This window comes from Lontra canadensis, unplaced genomic scaffold (genome assembly GCF_010015895.1).
Source record: "Lontra canadensis isolate GAN:19392208 unplaced genomic scaffold, GSC_riverotter_1.0 scaffold103, whole genome shotgun sequence".
NCBI lineage: Eukaryota > Metazoa > Chordata > Mammalia > Carnivora > Mustelidae > Lontra > Lontra canadensis.
Window position 1 is genome coordinate 4777296 of NW_022631097.1, and position 21468 is coordinate 4798763.

At 41.4% G+C, this 21468-nt stretch overlaps 1 protein-coding gene across 5 annotated transcripts in view; it reads right to left on the reverse strand.

Annotated features, from left to right (window-relative positions):
* SPATA13 (spermatogenesis associated 13) overlaps window positions 1–21468 on the reverse strand; it is a 345487-nt gene that overhangs the window by 53260 nt on the left and 270759 nt on the right. For 4 of the 5 annotated variants that reach the window (XM_032838274.1, XM_032838280.1, XM_032838275.1 and 1 more), the window contains one exon: window positions 1562–1945. In XM_032838274.1, coding sequence (XP_032694165.1) covers window positions 1562–1945 — 384 coding nt within the window. Of the gene's footprint in view, window positions 1–62; window positions 131–1561; window positions 1946–21468 lie in introns of those variants that run through there. The other variant, XM_032838277.1, reaches the window with a different exon arrangement.

Below are 21468 nucleotides of genomic sequence, written 5' to 3' on the forward strand. Positions count from 1 at the left end.
GCAAGGCTGCAATGACTTCTTCCAAGATTTTAAACCACCAGTATCAACTCAAGGGCTCTTACCTCCCGGCAACACATTTCATGTCACTTGTCAGCAATATACCAGGGGTAACACTCAGTAAAAGCAAAGCGTCAAGAAGAGGAGAAGCAGATTTAGGAAGTGGTGGCTTTCTCACAGGGGCGGAGCGGAAGGGTAAGAAGACGTTTTCCAGCAGCAGCCTTCCGGGGAAGCAGCCGTTCCTGGATGACGGACTTGGACCGGCATTCCCGCCCTGCACATCCACGTGCAGGCACTACGTAAGTATTTATGGGAGACAAATATTCCTTACCTCAACTAACATGACAACTGAGCCATGTTAAAAAGAAGAGTTGGTTTTCTGCTTTCCACAAATTTACCCAGCTCTCTTCAGAATCACCTTTGTGCCCTGTTGATGTTTCCACGTGAACCATCTCTACAAATCGAAGGCCACGCTGGCTTATGCTTTCCTTAGTTTTTCTTTGTATTTTCCCACCTATTTCCCTAAATGAGCCTTCAAGTGTACAAAGTGCCCTTATCACATTCCTTCTTAACGCTCTGAAGGGAAATAACTTCTAAGTGCTTTTGATTTTCCCCATACTGTGTTTCAAGTTAAAACAGATTGCAGTCTGCTTTGGTTCAGAATTATTTCCTAGTGTATTGCACATGTTAATACCACAGAAAGTTCCTAGGATTCTTCCACTTCATTTTTTTTACCTTCAGAATGCAATTCAGTTTAACTCAATTTAACAAGAGGAATTTGAGTGCTTGCTATAAACAAGGCATTAGGCTGGGCTTTACAGGGAGAATGTAAACATAAAATCCAATACTAACATAGATTCCCCCCTCCCTTTTAAGAGAATTTTAGGAGTTATTGATGATACCAGCTAGCAAGCTCAAAAACTGAAACTTGGTGCTCACTCAAACTGTTCTGGGAACCCGTGACCATGGCTGGGTCTCACCAAATAACATATACTCCTCCTGAGCAGGGCCTTTATTTAAATGTTTTGTAGCCTCAAAGTGCTCTTTGGGTAACTGATAAATACTTGTTGAAATACTAAGGGGAAAATAATAAGGATTTTTAGTCTATTGATAAAGTAGTTGCAAAGCAGCAATTTGAATGTAAAGAGTTAAAAAAATGGTAGGTAAGTGATTCCCTTAGCTTCTAAAAAACCACTTTCTTATTTTCTTCTTATCTTTACTTTTTAACATTGGAGGACACTTTCTCGTTCAAGAACTTTCAAGAAGCTCACTGAATATGCACTGTTACCTTCCCCTTATTAAGATCTCAGGTGATTTAGAACAGCACACTAGTTTCACATATTGTTTGAGACTCCAGGAAAGACAGATTAGTAAAAGGCATCCGCATGTCAGATGGTAAGTTAATTCAGGAGTGTTTTCAGAGTCAGGAAGAAAGCCTGGGAGTCTGTTGTCCTTGAAGCAGAGAGAAGAAAGAAAAGCAGCAGTCTGTTTAGTTCACAGGGGAGAACAAAGGCCAGGAAGCTGGAGGGCTCTGTTAGCTTTGGTAGAAGCAGCCAGGTCTTACTTGGGTCAGAAGACTCTCAATTTCCTCTGTCGGGCGGTTCCCATAGAAGCTGACGCCGCCTATCACAGATATGGGGCGTCTTCTCCAGCTTCCTTTGGGGCAGCCCACAGCAGCGCTCCGGTCTGCAGTGTCGCTCTGGTCTGTAGTGTTCGTGGAGGCCGTGTTGGGCAGGTGGTCTCCCTCCATAGAGTCTTCTTTCTGGGGGTCTACAGCAATTGAGTCTTCAGGAATAGACAGACTCCGGTTGGCCAGCTGGCCATAGTCGGAGAGAGGTCGGGGCCTTGCTCTTCTCCCAGAACCCCATTTCCTCCTGGTGATCCTCTGAGACTCCGTCCTTTCTTCATCCCGAGATGAGTCCCGCCTCCAGGATTCCTCTGTCACAACCTTTTCAAATGCGAACAAGTTAGGTGAGCACCCAAATTCAGGAAGGTATTGAAAAGGAACAAGTCATACACGCCCTCCCATCATCTTCAGCCCTGCCTTAAGGCCTTCTTGATTTACTTGTTTTTAAAAAGTTATTTCTGTAACAGGAAGACAAAACTGAAATGTGCATTAAAATAAGCAATTCATCTTTAACTGGAAGCTGAATTAAAACCATAATTTAAATAGTGATGTGTGGTGAGCAAGGATGAGCTATGATAAAAGATATTAAGAAAATCAGTACCATTGTGAGTTGTTAGAAGTACTTTAACTATGGTTTCACCCAAAATAAAATATAAAATATACATAACAATAGCACAGGGAAATGCAGGACTCTAGAAGGGGAAATGAATATGTAATGCTTTTACAAAGCTCCTCTGAGGTATTTTCTTGCAATAATCTTTAAAAAACAGAAGGTGCTTTAATAAGATGAAGTTTGGGCTGTGAGGGCCAGACACTGAAGGAGTTAGGTCTGGTGAGAAGAGCACTGAGCAAGGATTCAGAGAACTAGATCAGGCTACTAACTAGCTGTGACCCAGGACAAGTTAACAACTAACCATTCAGGACTAGACAATCCCACAGCTGGGTAGTCTGTGGTCCTAAACACTTTTCAAATTGTTCAAATACTTTTTTCGGAGGCGACCTAATGCACCAGCAAAAAACCACGAGGTTGGAAATGAACAGTCTGCTGTGTAAGTCAGCCTGGGCCACAAGCTGGTTTTGTAACCTTAGGCCAGTTACTTAAGGTCTGTGGATTTGGTTCTGCAGCTGTTCACTGGGGAATAATGAGTCCTTGTGTGGATGAAACGCTATACCAATGATAACTGAGATAGCCCTTATCAGCCACAGTTAATTATTGCTCTTAAAAAGCAGTGTGTGGAATAACCATGCCCAGGTTCAGCCCTGCCTGCAGATAACCTCTATGTCAGCACACCCCTCAAAGTCTGGGTTCAGAGGAGGGCTGCTGCCTAGTTCCACAGGAGGTTTCTCCCACCCCTAGTTTTTTTTTTTTTTAATACATTTTTTTTTTAAAGATTCTATTTATTTATTTATTTATTTGGGAGAAAGAGAGAGCAAGCACAAGCAGGGGGAGAGGCAGAGAAAAAGAGAAAGGGATAAACAGACTCTCCGCTGAGTAGGGAGCTCAGTGCCGGGATCATGATCTGGGCTGAAGGAAGATGCTTAACATACTGAGCCACCCAGGTGCCCCCCTGGTTATTATTCAAAAATAAAATAAAAACTAAAACCACTCCAGGGCCTGGGGAAAAGAACAAGAACAAGGAGAGTTGTACTTGAGGGCAGGACAGGCAGAGCAGGCCACCCAGGCCTGGAGGCTGGCAGCAGAACTGCCCCAGACAGCCCAGCCCTGCCCCCAGGACTGGTCCAACAGGTCATGCTGCTTGCCAGTCAGTGGCAACCAAGAGCTCAAACACAGTTCCTGTAATTTCCAATCCCATGTGCCTCAATGGTCCCTAAGATCATACACAGCTGACTTCTGAGCAACACAGGGGTTTAAAGTGCCGACCCCAGGTGCAGTCAAAAATCTTGTTAACTTTTAGCTTCCCCCAAACTTAAGTACTAATAGTCTACTGTTGGATGGAAGTCTTACAGATAATAGTCAATGAACACGTGTTTGGTATGCTATACATAGTATATACTGTGTTTTTATAATAATGTAAGCTAAAGAAAAAAAGATGTTATCAAGAAAATCACATGGAAGAGAAAAGATATTTAGCATATTGAACAGTATTAAAAAAAAAATGCCATGTGGAAGTGGACCCACACAGTTCAAACCTGTGTTGTTCAAGGACCCGCTGTACTATGAAAAATCAATGATGAGCAAAGAAAGCAGAAAGGAATTTACAGACACTCTACTGCACTGCCATCATTTTTCAAATTAGGAAAACGAAAACCCAAGTAAGGTGACTTGCCCAGGGCCACAAAGCCCACACACAGAATGACATGGAAATGTGGGTCTTGAAATATCTGTTCCCACTGTACCAAGTCACCTCTGCTCAAAAGCTAGTAAGTTCTAGCAGTCACTGCTTACCTTGCTGTTGCTTCTGACTGCAAAGAACTTCATATTAAAATCAAGTCACCGAGGGGTCTAGAATATACCACTGTGCCACCGAAACTCTTCTGAGCTCAAGGTATTCAAGAATAAACTCCCCCCCCCAACTCCCTTATCTGCCTGAAAGCAGAGCCTCCCCAAAGAACTCCGTGTCATAAATCCACTCTCTTGAGATAGGATTTTTGTTCTTCCAACCGGGGAAGATGTGGCTCTTATCAGCTGAGAAGAGAATCCCTGGCCTCAGTAGCCGGTGGCCACACAAAACTATCAGACCTCCCATTCATCTTTCCTAAATCACTGGGTTTCCCCTAAGTGCCCTTCTCCACCTCCCCTTCCCCAAGTAAGAAAGTATAAATGCCCCCAATTCTAACCACTTCCTGGAGTCACTTTTTCCTGTCAACTCCCACTTACCCACATGAATGAAAACCTGTCTTTTCTCATCTGTCTTTTGTCAGTTCCATTCCACAACCAACCCCCCCCTCCACTTAGTAAGCCAAAGAAGATAGAGAAAAGGGGTTTCCTCTCTGACACCATCACCAGGAAAATATGAGAAATCATGAAAAAGTTAATATTCTTTGCATTACATATGAAAAACAGGATATTATGGAGAGTTTAACTACATTATTAAACTCAGTGGCACAATTTAACCACACAAGAATAAGCCATTTATGTTATCACCCTGTGATAAAAAGGTTCAGAGACAAGGTGTTAGAAAACAGAAGCAAGACAAAATTACAGGCAAGGAGTAGTCTAACTGGTAACAATCTACGTGCATTTTTTTGAGTTTTTTTGTTGTTGTTCTTTGGGGTTTTATTATGGTTTTTTTTTTTTTTTTTCTTCACTTACGCAACAGGCAGCATGCCTCCCTGAAGGCTTGCTGATGCAGATAGGAAAATAAGGAAATGGGTGTCAGAAGACAGGAGGCGGTCTTAGTTGTTCAGGTAAGAAATCCTTCTGAGACCAAAACATACTCCAGAAGTGAGGAGGCTGGATGCTCAGGTATGCTCAGAGCAGGAAATGAGAGGGCAGGAGACGTGCACAGGATTTCTTTAACACATCATGCCTCAAGGGTCAACTCCTGTTCCCACCGGGGGGTACTCATAAGAACCGACTGTCATCCTCCTCCAAGAACTATTTACACAGTCCCACTGAACCTACAAAAGGAGAAAACAGCCTTTCCAAGTGGTACTGAATGTTTTAGGAAGTGCAAAAATTAGTTAACAGTCCGCTTTACTCCCAGCAAAAGAGGGAAGGAGGGACAGTGATTTACATTCCTTATAAAACAAATCTGAGCTTTGATGTGTATTCTAAAACTGAATCTTCTTTTGGCAAAGTCTGTGTACTTCTGGAATACAGCGGGGTTCATTCCAGGGAACAGAGTTTGAGGGATTATACCTGCAACTGCAAACCCCCGCCACAGCCCTGCCCCCACGCTCCACAAGTTCTAACCTACCCCGGACTCTGCTGCCACGGGCAGTGGTGGCCCACAGACACACTGAAGGAACAAGCAGTTGACCACATCCATGCTGTCTGAGCTTCCTTCTCGCCTTTACAACAGGACAGTGAGGGCATAAGTGGCCATGCCAGAGCTGTGTCTTCGGATGCTCCTCCTCACAACTGGGCAGCCTGGCCTTCAGGTCAGTCTGGCTCTAAGCTTGACTGGCCAATTCTCACCCAAGTCGTCAACTTCTGTAAACAAACTCTGCGGGGCGGGGCGCAGCTGCCCTTTTAACTCTTGCTTCTCTGTATCGTTTTAAAGTACTTTCCCTCATCAGGAGTCCTGAATTTTTCCTTTTTTTTTTTTTTTAAGAATTTATTTATATATTTGACAGAGAGAAAAAGAGAGAGAAAGCACAAGCAGGGATGGTGCAGAAGGAGAGAGAGAAGCAGGGTCCCCGATGAGCAGGGAGCCGGATGCCGGGCTGGATCCCAGGACCCTGAGATCATGACCTGAGCCAAAGGCAGACGCTTAACCCACTGAGTCACCTAAGAGCCCCAGGAGTCCTGAATTTCTTCTTCAAGATTCCTTTCTTTCCCTTACAGAAGTAAAAAGCCAAGCCAGATCTTCCCTTCAGGGAGACACTTCAAAACCCGTTTCTTTAGAAACCACAGCAAGAGTTGTTATTCACTAAGGGAAAAAGACTTACACACAAAGCCCTGATGTCACATATTCAGAAGCTTCATCAAGGCGAAGTTTCATGGATCAAATAGCAAGAGTGTGGGTTGAATTATGCCCCCCAGAAGGTATGTTGAAACCCTAACCCCCAGGACCTGTGAATATGATCTTATTTGGAAATACAGTCTTTGTAGATGAGATTGAGCTCAGATGAAGTCAGGCAGGATTTGGGGAACCCTAATCCAATGGCCAGTACCCTTAGAAATAGAGGGAAATTTAGACACAAAGATGAAAGTAAAGACAGTCCTATGAGGACAGAGGCAGAGAGCGGAGTGGTACCATCTATAAGCCAAGAAATCCCAGGCAGAGGCCAGAATGGATCCGCAGACTTCTGGCCTATACAATAATGAGGGTATATCCTCTTGTTTTGAGCCCCCTAGTTGGTGGCAATTTGTTCTAGTAGCCCTAGGAAACTCATACAGCAAAGTAATTCAGAAGTAAATACTACAAGCAGGGAAAATTAAGATGCTTTGGGAAGATGGAAAAAAAATTAACCAGAGCAGAGCTTTTCCAGCGTGTAAGCCAAAGGTATTCTCAAGATGTGCGCTGACCCAGTAAGCAAGCCTCCCACATTGCCTCAGCACCCTGAGCACTGTAGGGAATTCAGGGGCAGTCCCAGAACCAGAGGTGATACAAGAACGCATCTCGATAGAAGGCCAGCCATATGCTAGCAGTGACCACCGTGGCTTCTGAATGTCCCTGTGTACAGAACCACAGCGGGCTCAAGGCCACCTTACCTAACCCTTACCACCGCCCCGTGACGTAGGTAACTATTCATGACATTTTATCATTTAGACACTGGGGCAATGACTTACTCCAGTGAACAGAGCCGAAGTAGAGAAGCCATTTACAACGCAGTGTCTGACTTCAAAATCACTGTCCTTTCCACTATGCAGCCCTGCATCCTCAGCACACACTTTTATAGAATCAAGACAGTACTTAGTAGGTCTTCTGCCTTTAGCTGCAGCCCTGGTTGGAAGGGGGTGGGGTGGGGGATGGGAAATGGCAGGAAGAGAGGCTCTGAAGGTACTCCTGCAAGCTGGGGACAGTTAGAGACCCCTTCCCCAAATCACTGCTTTAAATGCATAAAATAAAAAAGAAAATTTTATAAAATTTATAAACATTAAGTAAAATTTTAAATGCATAAAATAAAAGATATAAAATTATAAAGTAATCAGATTATCCTGAAATATAATTATCAAAATATTAAAAGAATTAAAATAATAATAAATGTAAAACACATAATAAGAAGACTAGCAATCAGTCTAAAAACGGCCATACTTTGGAAGTACTGATGAAGAGATTTCAAGATATCAACGAAAAGTGTTGTATGATGTGAAAAAGATTTTTATTTCTATGGGTGACAAAAATCACAGGTGTTGATAGAGTACTCTGGCTTACTGCCTACACTCCTAAACTGAAGGAAATGCTACATTTTACCTACAAGGTAGTGAAAATAAAGCCCCACTCCTCAATTTCTGTTGACAAAACCACTGAACAAACCGAGTTTCAAAACTTCCAGGTGACCTAACTTCACGTAAGCCTAATTATGGTACCAGCTCGGTGCTCTGACTCCTGAAAACTGAAATTTTAGGACTTACACACTAAAATTTAAGAAGCGGCATCTCACTATTTAGAGCTATACGTCACTAATTTCCCTTAAATGAAAATTAATGTGTCATAAGACTATGCATAGGCTTTTTTTTTTCTTTTCTTTTAGTGCAGATTTGTTACCTACATTATCAAGTGCTTGGAATGAGAAGGGTTGTAAACATGTGTCTGAGGATTTTTTTTTTAATTTTTTTTTAATTTATTTGACAGATCACAAGTAGGCAGAGAGGCAGGCAGAAAGAGAGAGGAGGAGGAGGCAGGCTCGCCACTGAGCAGAGAGCCCGATGTGGGACTCGATCCCAGGACCCTGGGATCATGACCTGAGCCGAAGGCAGAGGCTTTAACCACTGAGCCACCCAGGCGCCCCATGTCTGAGGATTTTAAGTGAGGGAGGGAACTCATAAGATCTCAGATCAACTACTACATTTTGAGAAGCTGAAAGTGAGAACAAGAAAATCTTCACGTATTTGGAAAGATGAAAGCTTGAGTGCTAATAACATTATTTCTTTGTTACTTTAACACCAGAAAGATACTCTTACTTAGAAATCTTAAATTGTCATCAACTTGCATTTATAATCTACCTAAAATCATATTTTCAGGTAAGTAAAGAAGGCATTATTATACCCATTTTGGAGATAAGAACCCAATCACAGAGAAGGCAACAGACTTCACGAAACAGGGTGCATGAGAGAGATCAGGCACTTAACTGTCACCTTTGCAAGGCCAGCACGAGACATGACCCTCCCCATTTGTAGATGTACATAAGAAAAATACAATATGGTTTATTGCAAAAACTCTGAGCAACAACTTCCACAAATACTAGACCTTGTAAGGCTGCCCCACAAAAAGCCTCGGTGTGCTTATCCCTTTTACATCTCTCCACTTCCGGTTTATGCTTCCCCTTTGATGAATTCTCTGGGCTGTTTGTGGCTCTTAATTCATGAGTGTATGCACACATACATTTCCCACAGACTCTTCCTCTCTACTGCTTCCTCCCCCCTCCAGCAGCACAGCTCACCTTCACCCCTGCTCTAGGCTCCATTCCCTTCTCTCTCCTCAGAGAGAACTTCTCCCTTCAACTGATCACACACAGAAAGCTAACACAGTTGGTTTTGTTGAACTTACTGAATCATGTTTGGTTTCTTATCTTTAATTTTTAGAACAAGTGGGTGGAATAATCTTTCTTTCTCCAAAGCTGCCTTTTCTTTTATAGATCTTGATGGTGTGTGTGTGCGTGTGCGCGTGTACACACACCCGTGTGCATATTGACACTGTACTAGCATAAGGGGGGCCCACCAGAAATGGACTGCCTATCACCGGGGTGTGCTAATTCTCCCTCCTCCTAACATTCCAGGTGTTCACACGTCTTTTCCTACCACACTTAGGCTAGTTAAGGAATAAACAGCAAGGTGGGGGTACTTCTGAAATTGCCCAAGCAAGGAGAGGAAAGAGGTAGCCTCTGACTTGGTCTGAGATAGGTAAATGGCCAGACACCCATCACTGAACTATGGACCACTGTAAAAATCATGCATGTTTAGCCTGGCTCCATTCCACCTTTCAAGGTTTCCTCTAGTTCAGGGACTATCCTGTGAAGGGATAGGGACCATCATAAATGTGTTGTTCCCCCTTCTCTGACCCCCAACTTGGACTAAGCCCAGGTCTGGACAGGCCCTGGGCAAGAAACAGAAGAGAGAGTAGAAACCCATTCATTTACTGAGTTTTTCCGTCCATGGCTTAAAGGCAGAAGTATATAATAATGCTGGGTGACATTCTTACCAACATGCTGCATCTTTTAAGATGCAAGGTTTCAAGCTGTAAGAACCTTAGTGGCTGTTGGAATTCTGACAGCAAACGAAATGGGAGTGACTAACCAAAAACTGTTCTGATTATTATCAAATGAGATCATACACACACTGGGAATTTTGATGTAACTCTTAAAATTAAAAAAAGAGAGAAGGAAAGGAACTATTATAATCTGGAATGCTGTGGCCTTGTCCTTTGCATTCAGGGAATAGGCCACTTGTTAAAAATAAAAAATATGACACAGCATTAAAAATATTTTTAAAAATATATTAATGCTTTCTAAGGCCCTGGAAGTAAAAGGGGAGTACAATGGACTTTAATTGCCCTTGCATGTATAAAACTGATGATAAAATATCCTTAAAACACAGTAAATCTACAACCTGTTTTATAGACAGAATAGGTAATTTATTAAAAATGCAAATATCTGAAGTTCATGGATATTCTTAGCCTAGTTCTGTAAGCATAAAAAGGCACTTAAATAACTATGAACATATTAAATATCATAGAAGACTTAGAATAATATACTGAAGAAAGTAGTATAGCTGAGCTCATCCTCACTTTATTTAAAAGAAAGAAATGAAGTCTGTCTGACTGTGATAAACCCCATTCTGGACCCTCTGACCATATCCCAAGTCCCCAAATCCCATCTCCCTTCCGTGGTGGGAGGGTGCTTACCACTGACCCTAAGCAAACACAGGGCCGGTGATTAGTTTGCTTCCCCTGGCCTTTGTAATAGTCACTTAAGGGAATCCCATTTTCTGGACGTATCCAAAAACCCAGACCATCCTTCCATCTCCAAAATCAACAACAACACAATGCTGGGTTAGATATCTAAGCAGAGGAAATAATAGAACTGTAGGCTGCAATTTATGACTAGACTCATTAAGAATAAAGACACATTTTTGGGGCACCTGGGTGGCTCAGTGGGTTAGAGCCTCTGCCTTCAGCTCAGGTCATGATCCCGGGGTCCTGGGATCAGGCCCCGCATCCGGCTCTCTGTTCGGCGGGGAGCCTGCCTCCCCCTCTCTGCCTGCCTCTCTGCCTACTTGTGATCTCTGTCCATCAAATAAATAAATGAAATCTTTGGAAAAAAAAAAAAATAAAGACACATTTTAAAACCATCACATTATAAAATAAATGTATATAATAATTCCATCTTAACATCTTAAAATGTATTTTATCTCTGGGGCACCTGGGTGGCTCAGTCAGTTAAGTGTCTGCCTTTGGCTGGCTCAGGTCATGATCTCAGGGTTCTGGGATCAAGCCCTGAGTTGGGCTCCCCACTTAGTGGGGATTTTTTCTGCTTTTCCCTCTCTCTTGTGCTCTCCCATGTGCTCACGGACACTCCGTCAATAAATTAAATAAATAAATGCATACATACATATATACATAAATAAATTCCTTAAAAATGTATTTGATCTTTGAAACACATACTAAGGACTACAGAGGTCTACTTAACCTTTCTTTAACTTATAAAAAGCATCATTTTATAAAAAGGAAAAAGAATTTTATAAAAAGTAAAAAATATTTACTTTTATAAAAAGTACTTTCCTCTTTTCCAATTGCTTTCTGATTGAGGACAACTAAATATTCCAAAATCAAAAATGTTTTAGATTTGAATATATCAGAAACCCATTGTTTTTCTACACCCTCTTGAACATCAGAGGTCTCTTCTTAATGCTCTTTTGACTTTTGTTGTACAAAAAGGATAGAAGGAAACAGAAGGAGAAGGGAAAGAAGAATGGAGAGCACAGAAGGAGGTCCCAGTGGACAAAAAGGGAGAGAGGTGTCTGTTCAGGGCATCACCTGCGCTTCAAGTCATGGATGACAGCATACAAACATTCTAATCAATGGCCCCAAGTGCCTTTAGAAAACAAAGGGTTTCTGGATTAGAATGCAGAATGGCACCTTCATGAATCATCTCTCTTCCCAACTGCTTTCCCACATCAGTGAAGGACATCCAGTGTACCCCATACTAGGCATTTTTGATTCTTCCCCAATCTTCACAAGCCCCAGCCCCCCAGTCACCATTTTCTGTCAATTACTCAATCTTAGGAAGACTCTGTTCCATTGTTACTCACAGAACTATTCCAGAAGCTGCCCAGCTGGCTTCCCTGTCCCCAGTCTACTCTATGCTACTGAAACACATGGGGTTCTAGCTGGCCATTACCTGGAACAAACCCGAGGCCATTCAAAATCTCGTCCAAGGTCTCTCCAGCTCTGCCTTCAGATACAATTATTCTCCAACCTGTATCAAATGATTCACCACTTACCACATATTTACTTTATGCAACTGTAAGTGAGGTAAATGTTGCTTGCTCTCCCTCTGAGATTATCGTTTTGCCTTTGTCAACCTGTAAAATTTACCCTGCAAAACTCAGTTGAAATATTACTTGCTGTAGGAAAACTTCATGAACTCTCCTGGGCTCTGAGCTCTTTGCTCCTTTCTGGGCCTCTATTAAAACCACGGCAGTGTTTCATAGCATTTATTTACTTGTCTCAGCGTCTGCTGACAAAAGCAGCTGCTCCTATTTTTTCCAAACTTCCCAATACTATGGTAATGTCCTCACAGTCCATACGAGAGCCTGAGAGACAGGGAATTATAGATGCTTTGTGCATGTGGGAAGGGATGAATGTTAGGTTGGTGGATAGATAAATGAGCAAATAAATGGACTGTTCTGGATGGCAACGTAGCTATTTCCTCCCTACGCTCATGTATCATTTTTTAAAAATGAGCTTGATTTAAGTTTTTGCTTAGTTATTGTAACTAAAGACTTGAAAATCAATAACCATGCTTTAGGTCAGGACACAACCATCCATTCCTGTCTCTTTCATAACCCACTTAAAGTGTCCTACCCTGAAAACGAAAGGACTACAATTCTCCTTCCCGTACTTTTGACAACCTTGTTTTGACGGCCTCCTATTTTGTTTCCGAGATGTGAAGTACATGGTAATGGAATCTTTTCCAACAAACAAGGGTCCACTGCTATCAACAGAATATAAAAAGAATGATTTAGGACTTTTAAAACATCTTTCCTGAGGCATTATGGCATTGGTAGGAGAAATGCGTAAGATGAAGAAAGGGCAAAGAACCAAGAGGGCCCAGTGATGGCAACTGGAAAAAAGAACCCAGAAAAGTCAGAGAAAGTAATGACACCATGAGGATTCTTTGTTCTTCCAGCAACATTCACTGATGACAGATTGTATCACTTACCTTTAAACCTGCAAGAGTCCAGCAAATGAATCTAGTCAAGAAAACACTGACCCAGCTGAGCATCCAACTCTTGGTTTCAGCTCTGGTTGTCATCCCAGAATCGTGAGACCATGAAATTGTGAGATCATGAGACTGAGCCCAGCATTGCTCTCTGTGCTATGCATGGAGTCTGGTTTCCCTCTCCCTCCCTTTTCTCCCCATCTGCACACTCTCTCCCTAATGTAAATAAATAAATCTTAAAAAAAGGAAAAAAAAAAAAGAATGGCTCAGCCTCTCTGTATAGGGACTGTCACACAGGCAAGACTTATAGACAGTACCAGTGGTGTTTCTTTTTTATTTCTTTTGAGGGATATGAGAATGTGTACTAGTGCAAAATATCTTGAAAATGTTTAATTTGAAACTTGGCAGTGAAAGAATTACAGATGAATAATTTATACCACAAAAAGAATAAAAACATAAAACGAAGTGTACAACAGAACCTTGATATAAGTAAATATGTAAAAACTTACACCATACATGAGAAATGGGGCCGTAATAATGGACCTTAGTCACAAACAGTATTGAAGACTTCATGCCTCCTGTCTCCCCACCCGTGGCACTGATCTGCAAGAAATGCCAATACTATGGACCCAGAGTCACACCAGCCAACCCTCCTGTCCGAGGTGGCTTTCTTCAGTCTTGTGTCAGAAAGTAAACTACAAAGGAGTTGTCAGAAAAGGGTCCAAAACCCCTTTGTTGAGCTGCTGAGCTCATCCTAAGTAGTCACCAAAAAAAAGCCACCTAAAAAATCTGGAGGAAAGACTCTGATTTGGGCAAGACCAGCTGTGGCAGGAAATGGCCCAAGCTCAGTGGAAAGAACACTAGTTATGGAGTCAAAAGAGAAAACAGAACGGAAATTCATCAAAGGCCTGTGATACCTGAAATTACCGAATCCATTTCATTGAATTAAAGCACCCTCTGCAGCAGCTACTTACACTTCTGTTTTACAGATAAGAAACCAAAGATCAGGAAACCAGCAAACGGTGAGAACTTAGGTCTACATGCCAGCTGCCAAGCTTGTGGTGTTTCTGGGCCTTCCTCCACATTCTGAGACCTGGCTCTGGGCCCCTGCCACTCAGTGGCTGTGTGACTCTGAAAGGAGGTCGTGTGACCTTTACAAGGCTCAGTTTACCCATTTTTAAAAACGAATACAACAATGCTGGCCTACTTCATAGGGTGGCTCTGAGAATCAACCAACAATGTTATGTGAAGGACTTATTTAAGCTGCAAAAGTGTCACATCAATGCAAGAAGTTACTACTGATACTTGTATTTTTTAAATCTTATTTTTATTTCTCTGATACATTTTTTTAAGAGACAATTATTTTTAGAGTTCCAAATGAGTTGGTAAAATTCCAGTTTCCAGCAGTGGTTGGAGCAATTGCTATACTGATACTCAACATTATTTTTTTTTTAGATTAAAAAAAAAAAATTAGTAATCTCTACACCCAACATGGGATTTAAACTCATGACCCTGAGATCAAGAATCACATGCTCCACTAACTGAGCCAATCAGGCACCCCTTCTCAACATATTTTGGACCAAATTCTTTATTCCACCATTTCCTGCTTGAAAAGCTTTAATTTCACTGTTTTGCTGAAGGGGATTTTTGTTTGTATTCTGTAAAAATTCATACCCCACTGATAATAGAGTTCAATGAGAAAAATAGGATTACAGGCTACTTTTAACTTTTTCAGAAATAACTCTATCTCCCAAATCAAGAATTAACTGGGGTAGATCTGGAAGAGAACCATCCAAGCCTAAAAAACAGGATTCTTAACACCTGTAAGAACCTAGATACTTAAAATGTAGAGCCTCAGGCTGGAGAGCAGATCTCAAACTTCAGGGTGGCAAAAATAATTTCCTGGGTAGCATGTCAAAAGTCCAGATTAGAGGATCTGGACTCTAGTGACTCCAATTCCATAGCTCCAGGTGGAGCTCAAGAATCTATACCATTACCTTGCATCCTGGGTGTGACCTTCTCTCCAAACTTTGGGAAACTCTGGCTAGAAGATCAGAAGTAATTTGCAAAGTTTAACGGGTCTGTAGTGAGGTATCTGACCAAAGGCAGTAATTTTAATGATAACAAAGATTATGACTATGATAAAGGCAACATTTATTGACTTTACTAAGCATTATTTCATTTAATCCTAGTAGATACTATTATCTCTATTTTTAAAGACACCGAGGCTTAAGTAGGTCAAGGACATACAGCTGGTTAGCAGGGAAACTAGGGTTTGAACTCAGGTGGCCCTAGTACAAAGCCCACCTATTTTATACCACAGAGCTTCTCGACTGCTCCAAAATGTTGACATTCGTGGCTAGCAACCACATCAGTGCCAGTTTCCTAGGAAAGAACCATCTGTGAGTATTCTTTCCTCTTCAACCCCCCTGAGCCCCCTCCCCACCCCAACTCCAGCTTTACTACTAGCATTCTCAGTGAAGGCAACATGCCAAATTGTCATTTTGTCCCTGGACGGGCAGAAACATAGATAACTTTCAGTTTATATAGCAACATGTGGCAATTTGTAGCTATGCCCTTCTGCCAGTCAAACCTGAAGTATTCCTTTTGATTGTCATGGCAATGATGTATCACAACAACATGTCACCAAGCCAAGTGAAAAGTGATTCCCAACCTTGGATGCTCTTTGATCTTAATATAGGGAAGCTTAAAATGAGAAAAACCAGGAAAAAAACAGATACACTGGCATCTTAACCATCTTAACCAGCTAAAATTTCCCCCTAAAAATACAAACACTGGGGGCACCTGGGTGGTTCAGTCATTAAGCATCTGCCTTCAGCTCAGGGTATGATCCCAGGATCCTGAGATCAAGCCCCGTATAGGGTTCCCTGCTCATCGGGAAGCCTGCTTCACCCTCTCCCACTCCCCCTGCTTGTGTTCCCTCTCTTGCTGTGTCTGTCAAATAAATGAATAAAAAAATCTAAAAAAAAAAAATACGAACAGTACTTTTCTGCATTTTCTAACTGCTGTAAGGTCTTATTATGCCTTTGTCATCCATAAATTAAAACAAAGCACCAAATAAGAGTAAACATTAAAACCCTGACAGATACACTATAATACTGGCTCGTATCATTTAAGTATTACATGTATTTTAGAAAGCTTAAAATGCATAGTATTAATGATACTTTATATTATTAATGATTACTGATCATAATAAATTGGTTATATTATAATTATGATATATTAACATCATTTATACCTGATTACACATTGTTATTATGGTGACACTATAAAAACTAGGCTCCATGGGGCACCTGCATGGCTCAGTGGGTTAAAGCCTCTGCCTTTGGCTCAAGTCATGATCCCGATGATCGGGCCCCGAATCAGGCTCTCTGCTCCACGGGGAGCCTGCTTCCTCCTCTCTCTCTCTCTGCCTCTCTGCCTAGTTTTGATTTCTGTCAAATAAATAAAATATTAAAAAAAAAAAAAAAACCACTAGGCTCCTGCTCAGATATATAGGTATGTAATTCTGTCTCTCTCTTCCCCCTTATTTTTATTTTTTTTAAATTTTTTAAAAGATTTTTACTTATTTATTTGAGAGAGAGAAAGAGAGCACGAGTGGAGGGACAGGCAGAGGGAGAAGCAGATTCCTGCTGAGCACGGAGCATGACAGGGCTCGATTCCAGGACCCTGAGATCATGACCTGAGCCAAAATCAAGAGCCAGCTGCTTAACTGACTGAGCCACCCAGGCAACCCCTCCCCTTATCTTTATTTAATGGGAAAATCCTATTTGATAATATTTCACTAGAGAAAAAACTGTTCTAGAAATGAACCACTTTAAAGTTCAAGGATGACATATCACATGTACATTACACTACTCTTTAGATTTAAATTTTCAGAAAATAATTTTAGAAGTGGCCTTTTAAGTTTATAAAGTTCAGTAGCCTGTCAAATATTAAGGACCCTTTCGGAAATACTTTGAAACATACCACTGCAAAAGATATATCTATTAATGTAATGACAAACATGAATCTTTTTTAGGGCAAGTGGAAACTTCTTTTAAAAGACAGAAAATGTTGACTTGATTATTAAAATAAAAAGCTACTGTAGGGGTGCCAGGGTGGCTCAGTTGGTAGTCGGTTAGGTGCTCAACTCTTTTTTTTTTTTTTTTTTTATTTTCCTAATTTTTTGACAGAACAAGAGAGCACAAGAAGGAGGAACAGTAGAGGGAAAGGGAGAAGCAGCAGGATCTCCTCCAAGCAGGGAGCCTAACGCAGGGCACAATCCCAGGACCCCAGGATCATGACCTGAGCTGAAGGCAGATGCTTAACCATATGAGCGAACCAGGCGCCCCAAGTGCCCAATTCTTGATTTCCACTCAGTCATGTTCTCAGGGTCATGGGATCAAGCCTCGAATCAGGGTCCCAGCTCAGTGCAGAGTCTGCTTGAGATTCTCTCTCTCTCTCTGCCCCTCCCCTGGCTCATGTTCTTGCTCTCTAAACAACAAAATCTTTTTTAGAGAAAGCTTTCACATTTTGGCTGTGTATTTTATGACTTAATAATGTTTCTGGTTTTTTTTTTTTTAAGATTTTTTGTATTTATTTACTTAAGACCACATGCATTGTGGTCTTAAGTAAATAAGGGGAGGCACAGAGAGCAGAAGGAAAGGGAGAATCAGAAACCCCTCACTGAGCAAGGAGCCTCTCTTGGGGCTCAATGCCAGGATCCTGAGATCATGACCTGAGCAGAAAGTAGACCCTTAACAGACTGAGCCACCCAGGGACCCCTGACTTAATATTTCTGCAAGAGATCTTTTTCTCTTTAGTTGTTCCTCCTGTAAAAGGAAAACTAAACAAACAGAAAACACCTTGGGAGAAACTAAACATAAGCTAGCACAAGGATGACTAACAGAAAACATATTAACTCTCTTGACAACATCCCATGTAGAGTGCTGCTGAGCAAATATGCACCCCAGGGTTATTAATACTTCAGGGATATACCGATGGTATAGCAGATGTCCTTTTAACAAAATGTCAACTTCGTTAGAAAAATATTTTTTAAAGCACAAATGATACCATATTTTCAAATGATCTTTCCAACTGGAATTGCAATTTCTGTGACTCAAGTTTCTAGAGATTCTCTGTCAGAGAAAATTGAGAACCCAGTGGGGTATGGAAACATATATTCTTTATAATGTAAAAATTGTCGATCGTTCAACAAAGGATAATTGGATGTCCATATGCCAAAAAAAGGAAAAAAAAAAAAAGAACTTAGACCTTTATCTCACATTATACACAAAAATTAACTAAGAATGGAGCATTTCCCATTTAAGAACCAAAACAAATGAGCAAAGAAAAAAAAATAGAGAGAGGCAAATCAAAAAACACAATCTTAATATAGAAAACTGATGGTTACCAGAAGGGAGGTGGATGGGGGATGGGGGAAATAGGTAAAGGGGACTAAGAGGAGACTTACCATGATGAGCGATGAGCAATGTATAGAATTGCTGAATCATTATATTGCACACCTGAAACTAATATAACACTGTAAGTTAACTATACTGGAATTAAAATAAAAAACACAATTAAAAAGGGAGCATAGGGGCGCCTGGGTGGCTCAGTGGGCTAAGCCTCTGCCTTTGGCTCAGGTCGTGATCTCAGGGTCCTGGGATCGAGTCCCATATCGGGCTCTCTGCTCAGCAGGGAACCTGCTTCCCCCTGTCTCTCTGCCTGCCTCTCTGCCAACTTGTGATCTCTCTCTGTCAAATAAATAAATAAAATCTTAAAAAAATAAATAAATAAAAAGGGAGCATATTCCTAAGTATGAGAGCTAAAACTAACATTTCCAGAAGATAGGAGAAAATCTTGATGATTTTTGTCAATACAGAGATTTTCATTCTTCAAAAAACCCAATCAAGAAAATTAAAACACAACCCAGAGATTGTGAGAAAACAACTGCAAGTCATATATCTGGTAAAGGACTTGTAACTAGAATGTATAAAGAAATCCTACTGCTCAGGAAAACTAAAAATGCTGTGCAAGTATGAGGAGTTTACCAAATAAGATAAATGAATAGCTAATAAACAAGATGATCAACAGCATTAGTCATTAGGGAAATGCTAATTAAAATCAAAGTGAGAAACCACTACACACCCCCTTGAAGGACTAGAATCTAGAATAGTGACCATACCAAGTCCTGGCAAGGACGCAAAGAAACTGGCACCCTAATACACTGCTGGTGGGAATATATAATGGGACAACTGTTTTAGAAAACAGTGTGGCAGGGGCGCCTGGGTGGCTCAGTTGGTTAATTGACTGCCTTCAGCTCAGGTCATGATTCTGGAGTCCTGGGATCAAGTCCCACATCGGGCTCCCAGCTCTGTGGAGAGTCTAATTCTCCCTGCGACCTTCTCCCCTCTCATGCTCTCTCTCACTTTCTCGCTCTCTCAAATAAATATATTAAAAAAAAACAAAAAACAACAGTGTGGCAGTTCCTCAAATGGTGAGGCACAGAATCACATATGACCCAGAAATTTACCTCCTAGTTATCTACCCAAGAGAATGGAAACATATGTCCACATAAGACTTGTACATAAATATTCATAGCAGCATTATTCATAACAGCCCCAAAGTGGAAACAACTCAAATGTCTAACAACTGATGAATGGATAAACACAATGTGGGATATCCATACAGCTGGTTATTACTCAGCCTTAGAAAAGAAATTAAGTGAGGGATGCCTGGGTGGCTCAGTTGGTTAAGCATGTGATTTCCAATCAGGTCATGATCCCAGGTTCCTGGGGTCAAGCCCCAAGTCGGGCTCCCTGCTCAGTAGGGAGTCTGCTCCTCCCTCGCACTCTACTCCTGCCCCTACTGGTGTGGGCCCTCTCTCTTTCAAAAAAGTAAATAAAATATTAAAGAAAGAAATTAAGTGCTGATATACCCTACAACACGCATCAACTTTGAAAACAATATGCTAGGTGAAAGAAGCCAAACATAAGGGACCACATATTATATGATTCTATTTCAATGACATATCCAGATAAGTATAACCTACAGACACAAAATAGATCAGGTGCCAGGGATGGAACAGGGAGTGACCGCAAACGGACATGAGGTCTCCTTCAGGAGTGATGGACCGTGGGGATGGCCACACAACTCCATAAATTTACTACAAATCACTGAATTGCTCACTTAAAAAAAAAAAAAAAACTGAGACAGAATGCAGATCAGTAGTTGCCTAGGTCTTTACAGGAGCAGGGACTAACTGCACAGGGCATGGGGGAATTTCTGGCATAATGGAAGTGTTCCATAACTTAACCATAGCAGGGGCTACACATCTCTAAAATCCTCAAAATGTATACTCGCAATTGGTGAGTTTCATGTTATGCAAATCATACCTCAATAAAAGTTGTAAAAAGCTTTGGGCAGACTTTCTAGGGTCACTACATTTTCTTCTGTAAATGCAACGTCCAAAATTTCTGGCTGTAGGGATGGTTCTATGAAATAGCCGTGGATCATTTCCAACCTCCAGAAGAATTGTCAAAGTCTCCCAAATAGCTTTCTGAGGAACCCAAAGATTGATTTGTAGTCAAAATTATGTACTGTAACTCTATCTCTGATTAAATCACACCAAAAACAGCATTTTGGAGCTATCATTAAGTGTTAAGTACCCATCAGCCTCATAAAACTCCACAATTTGTAACTCATGTTGAAAACAGGCCTGACTTTAGCCCCTATGGGATTGCTCCAGTACTGAAATTGGAGAAAGTTTTATTTTGGTGACACTGTACCTTTTGATGCCACAAAATATCCTCCTTTTTGTGAGTCGGGAAGAAAAACACAAGTTGTGGTTCTCGGGTGGGGGGCCACCACAGTGAGTGGTGGGCAAGCTAAAATCAGCACTGGCAGAGCCTAGAGGACACCATGAGTGGTGGGCCAGGGCCAGGCGAAAACCAAAGTGGTAATGACAATTTGTATTCTATAACATCTCCCAGTCAAGCAGTCAAATTGCTTTACCTTTTAAGACTGGGTTGTACAATGGCTTCCAACAATTTTGAAGCTACAAGTTTCTGAGGAAGAAAATTATAAAATTCTAAAAACACTGGAGTGTTCAAATAAGCTGAGGCTCAGAAAAGGAAAGGGATTTCCCACCAAGAGCCAGCATGTTAGTGGAAAGGCTAGGATAATAACCTGAATTCAGCTCTGGTCCATTGATTTCATGGCTTGTTTGATTACTGATTCCAACACACGAGTAGCCTCCCAACTGCCCCATCATTTTTGACTTCTCTCTCCCCCCAAATATTCAAATGCTAATTAAAAATATACACCGTGAAATCATTTTGAACTATAACCTCTCCTCTCCATGGTTTGAGTACAGACCTCATCACATCTGGACTAGACTATTGAGGAATGCTCCCTCCCAGGATATCCCAATCCTCTCTCTGCAGCGGTTCCCCTTCTGCCATCCCGAGTAAACACCTCTCTGGCTTTCTCCTGCCTGCAGGGTAAAGTCCAAGCTCCAAGCAAGGCCCTTCTAAACTGCGCACAGACCTATCTTTCAGATCTTATCTCCCACTTCTCCACCCAACCACCCTGTACAAAAGTTATGG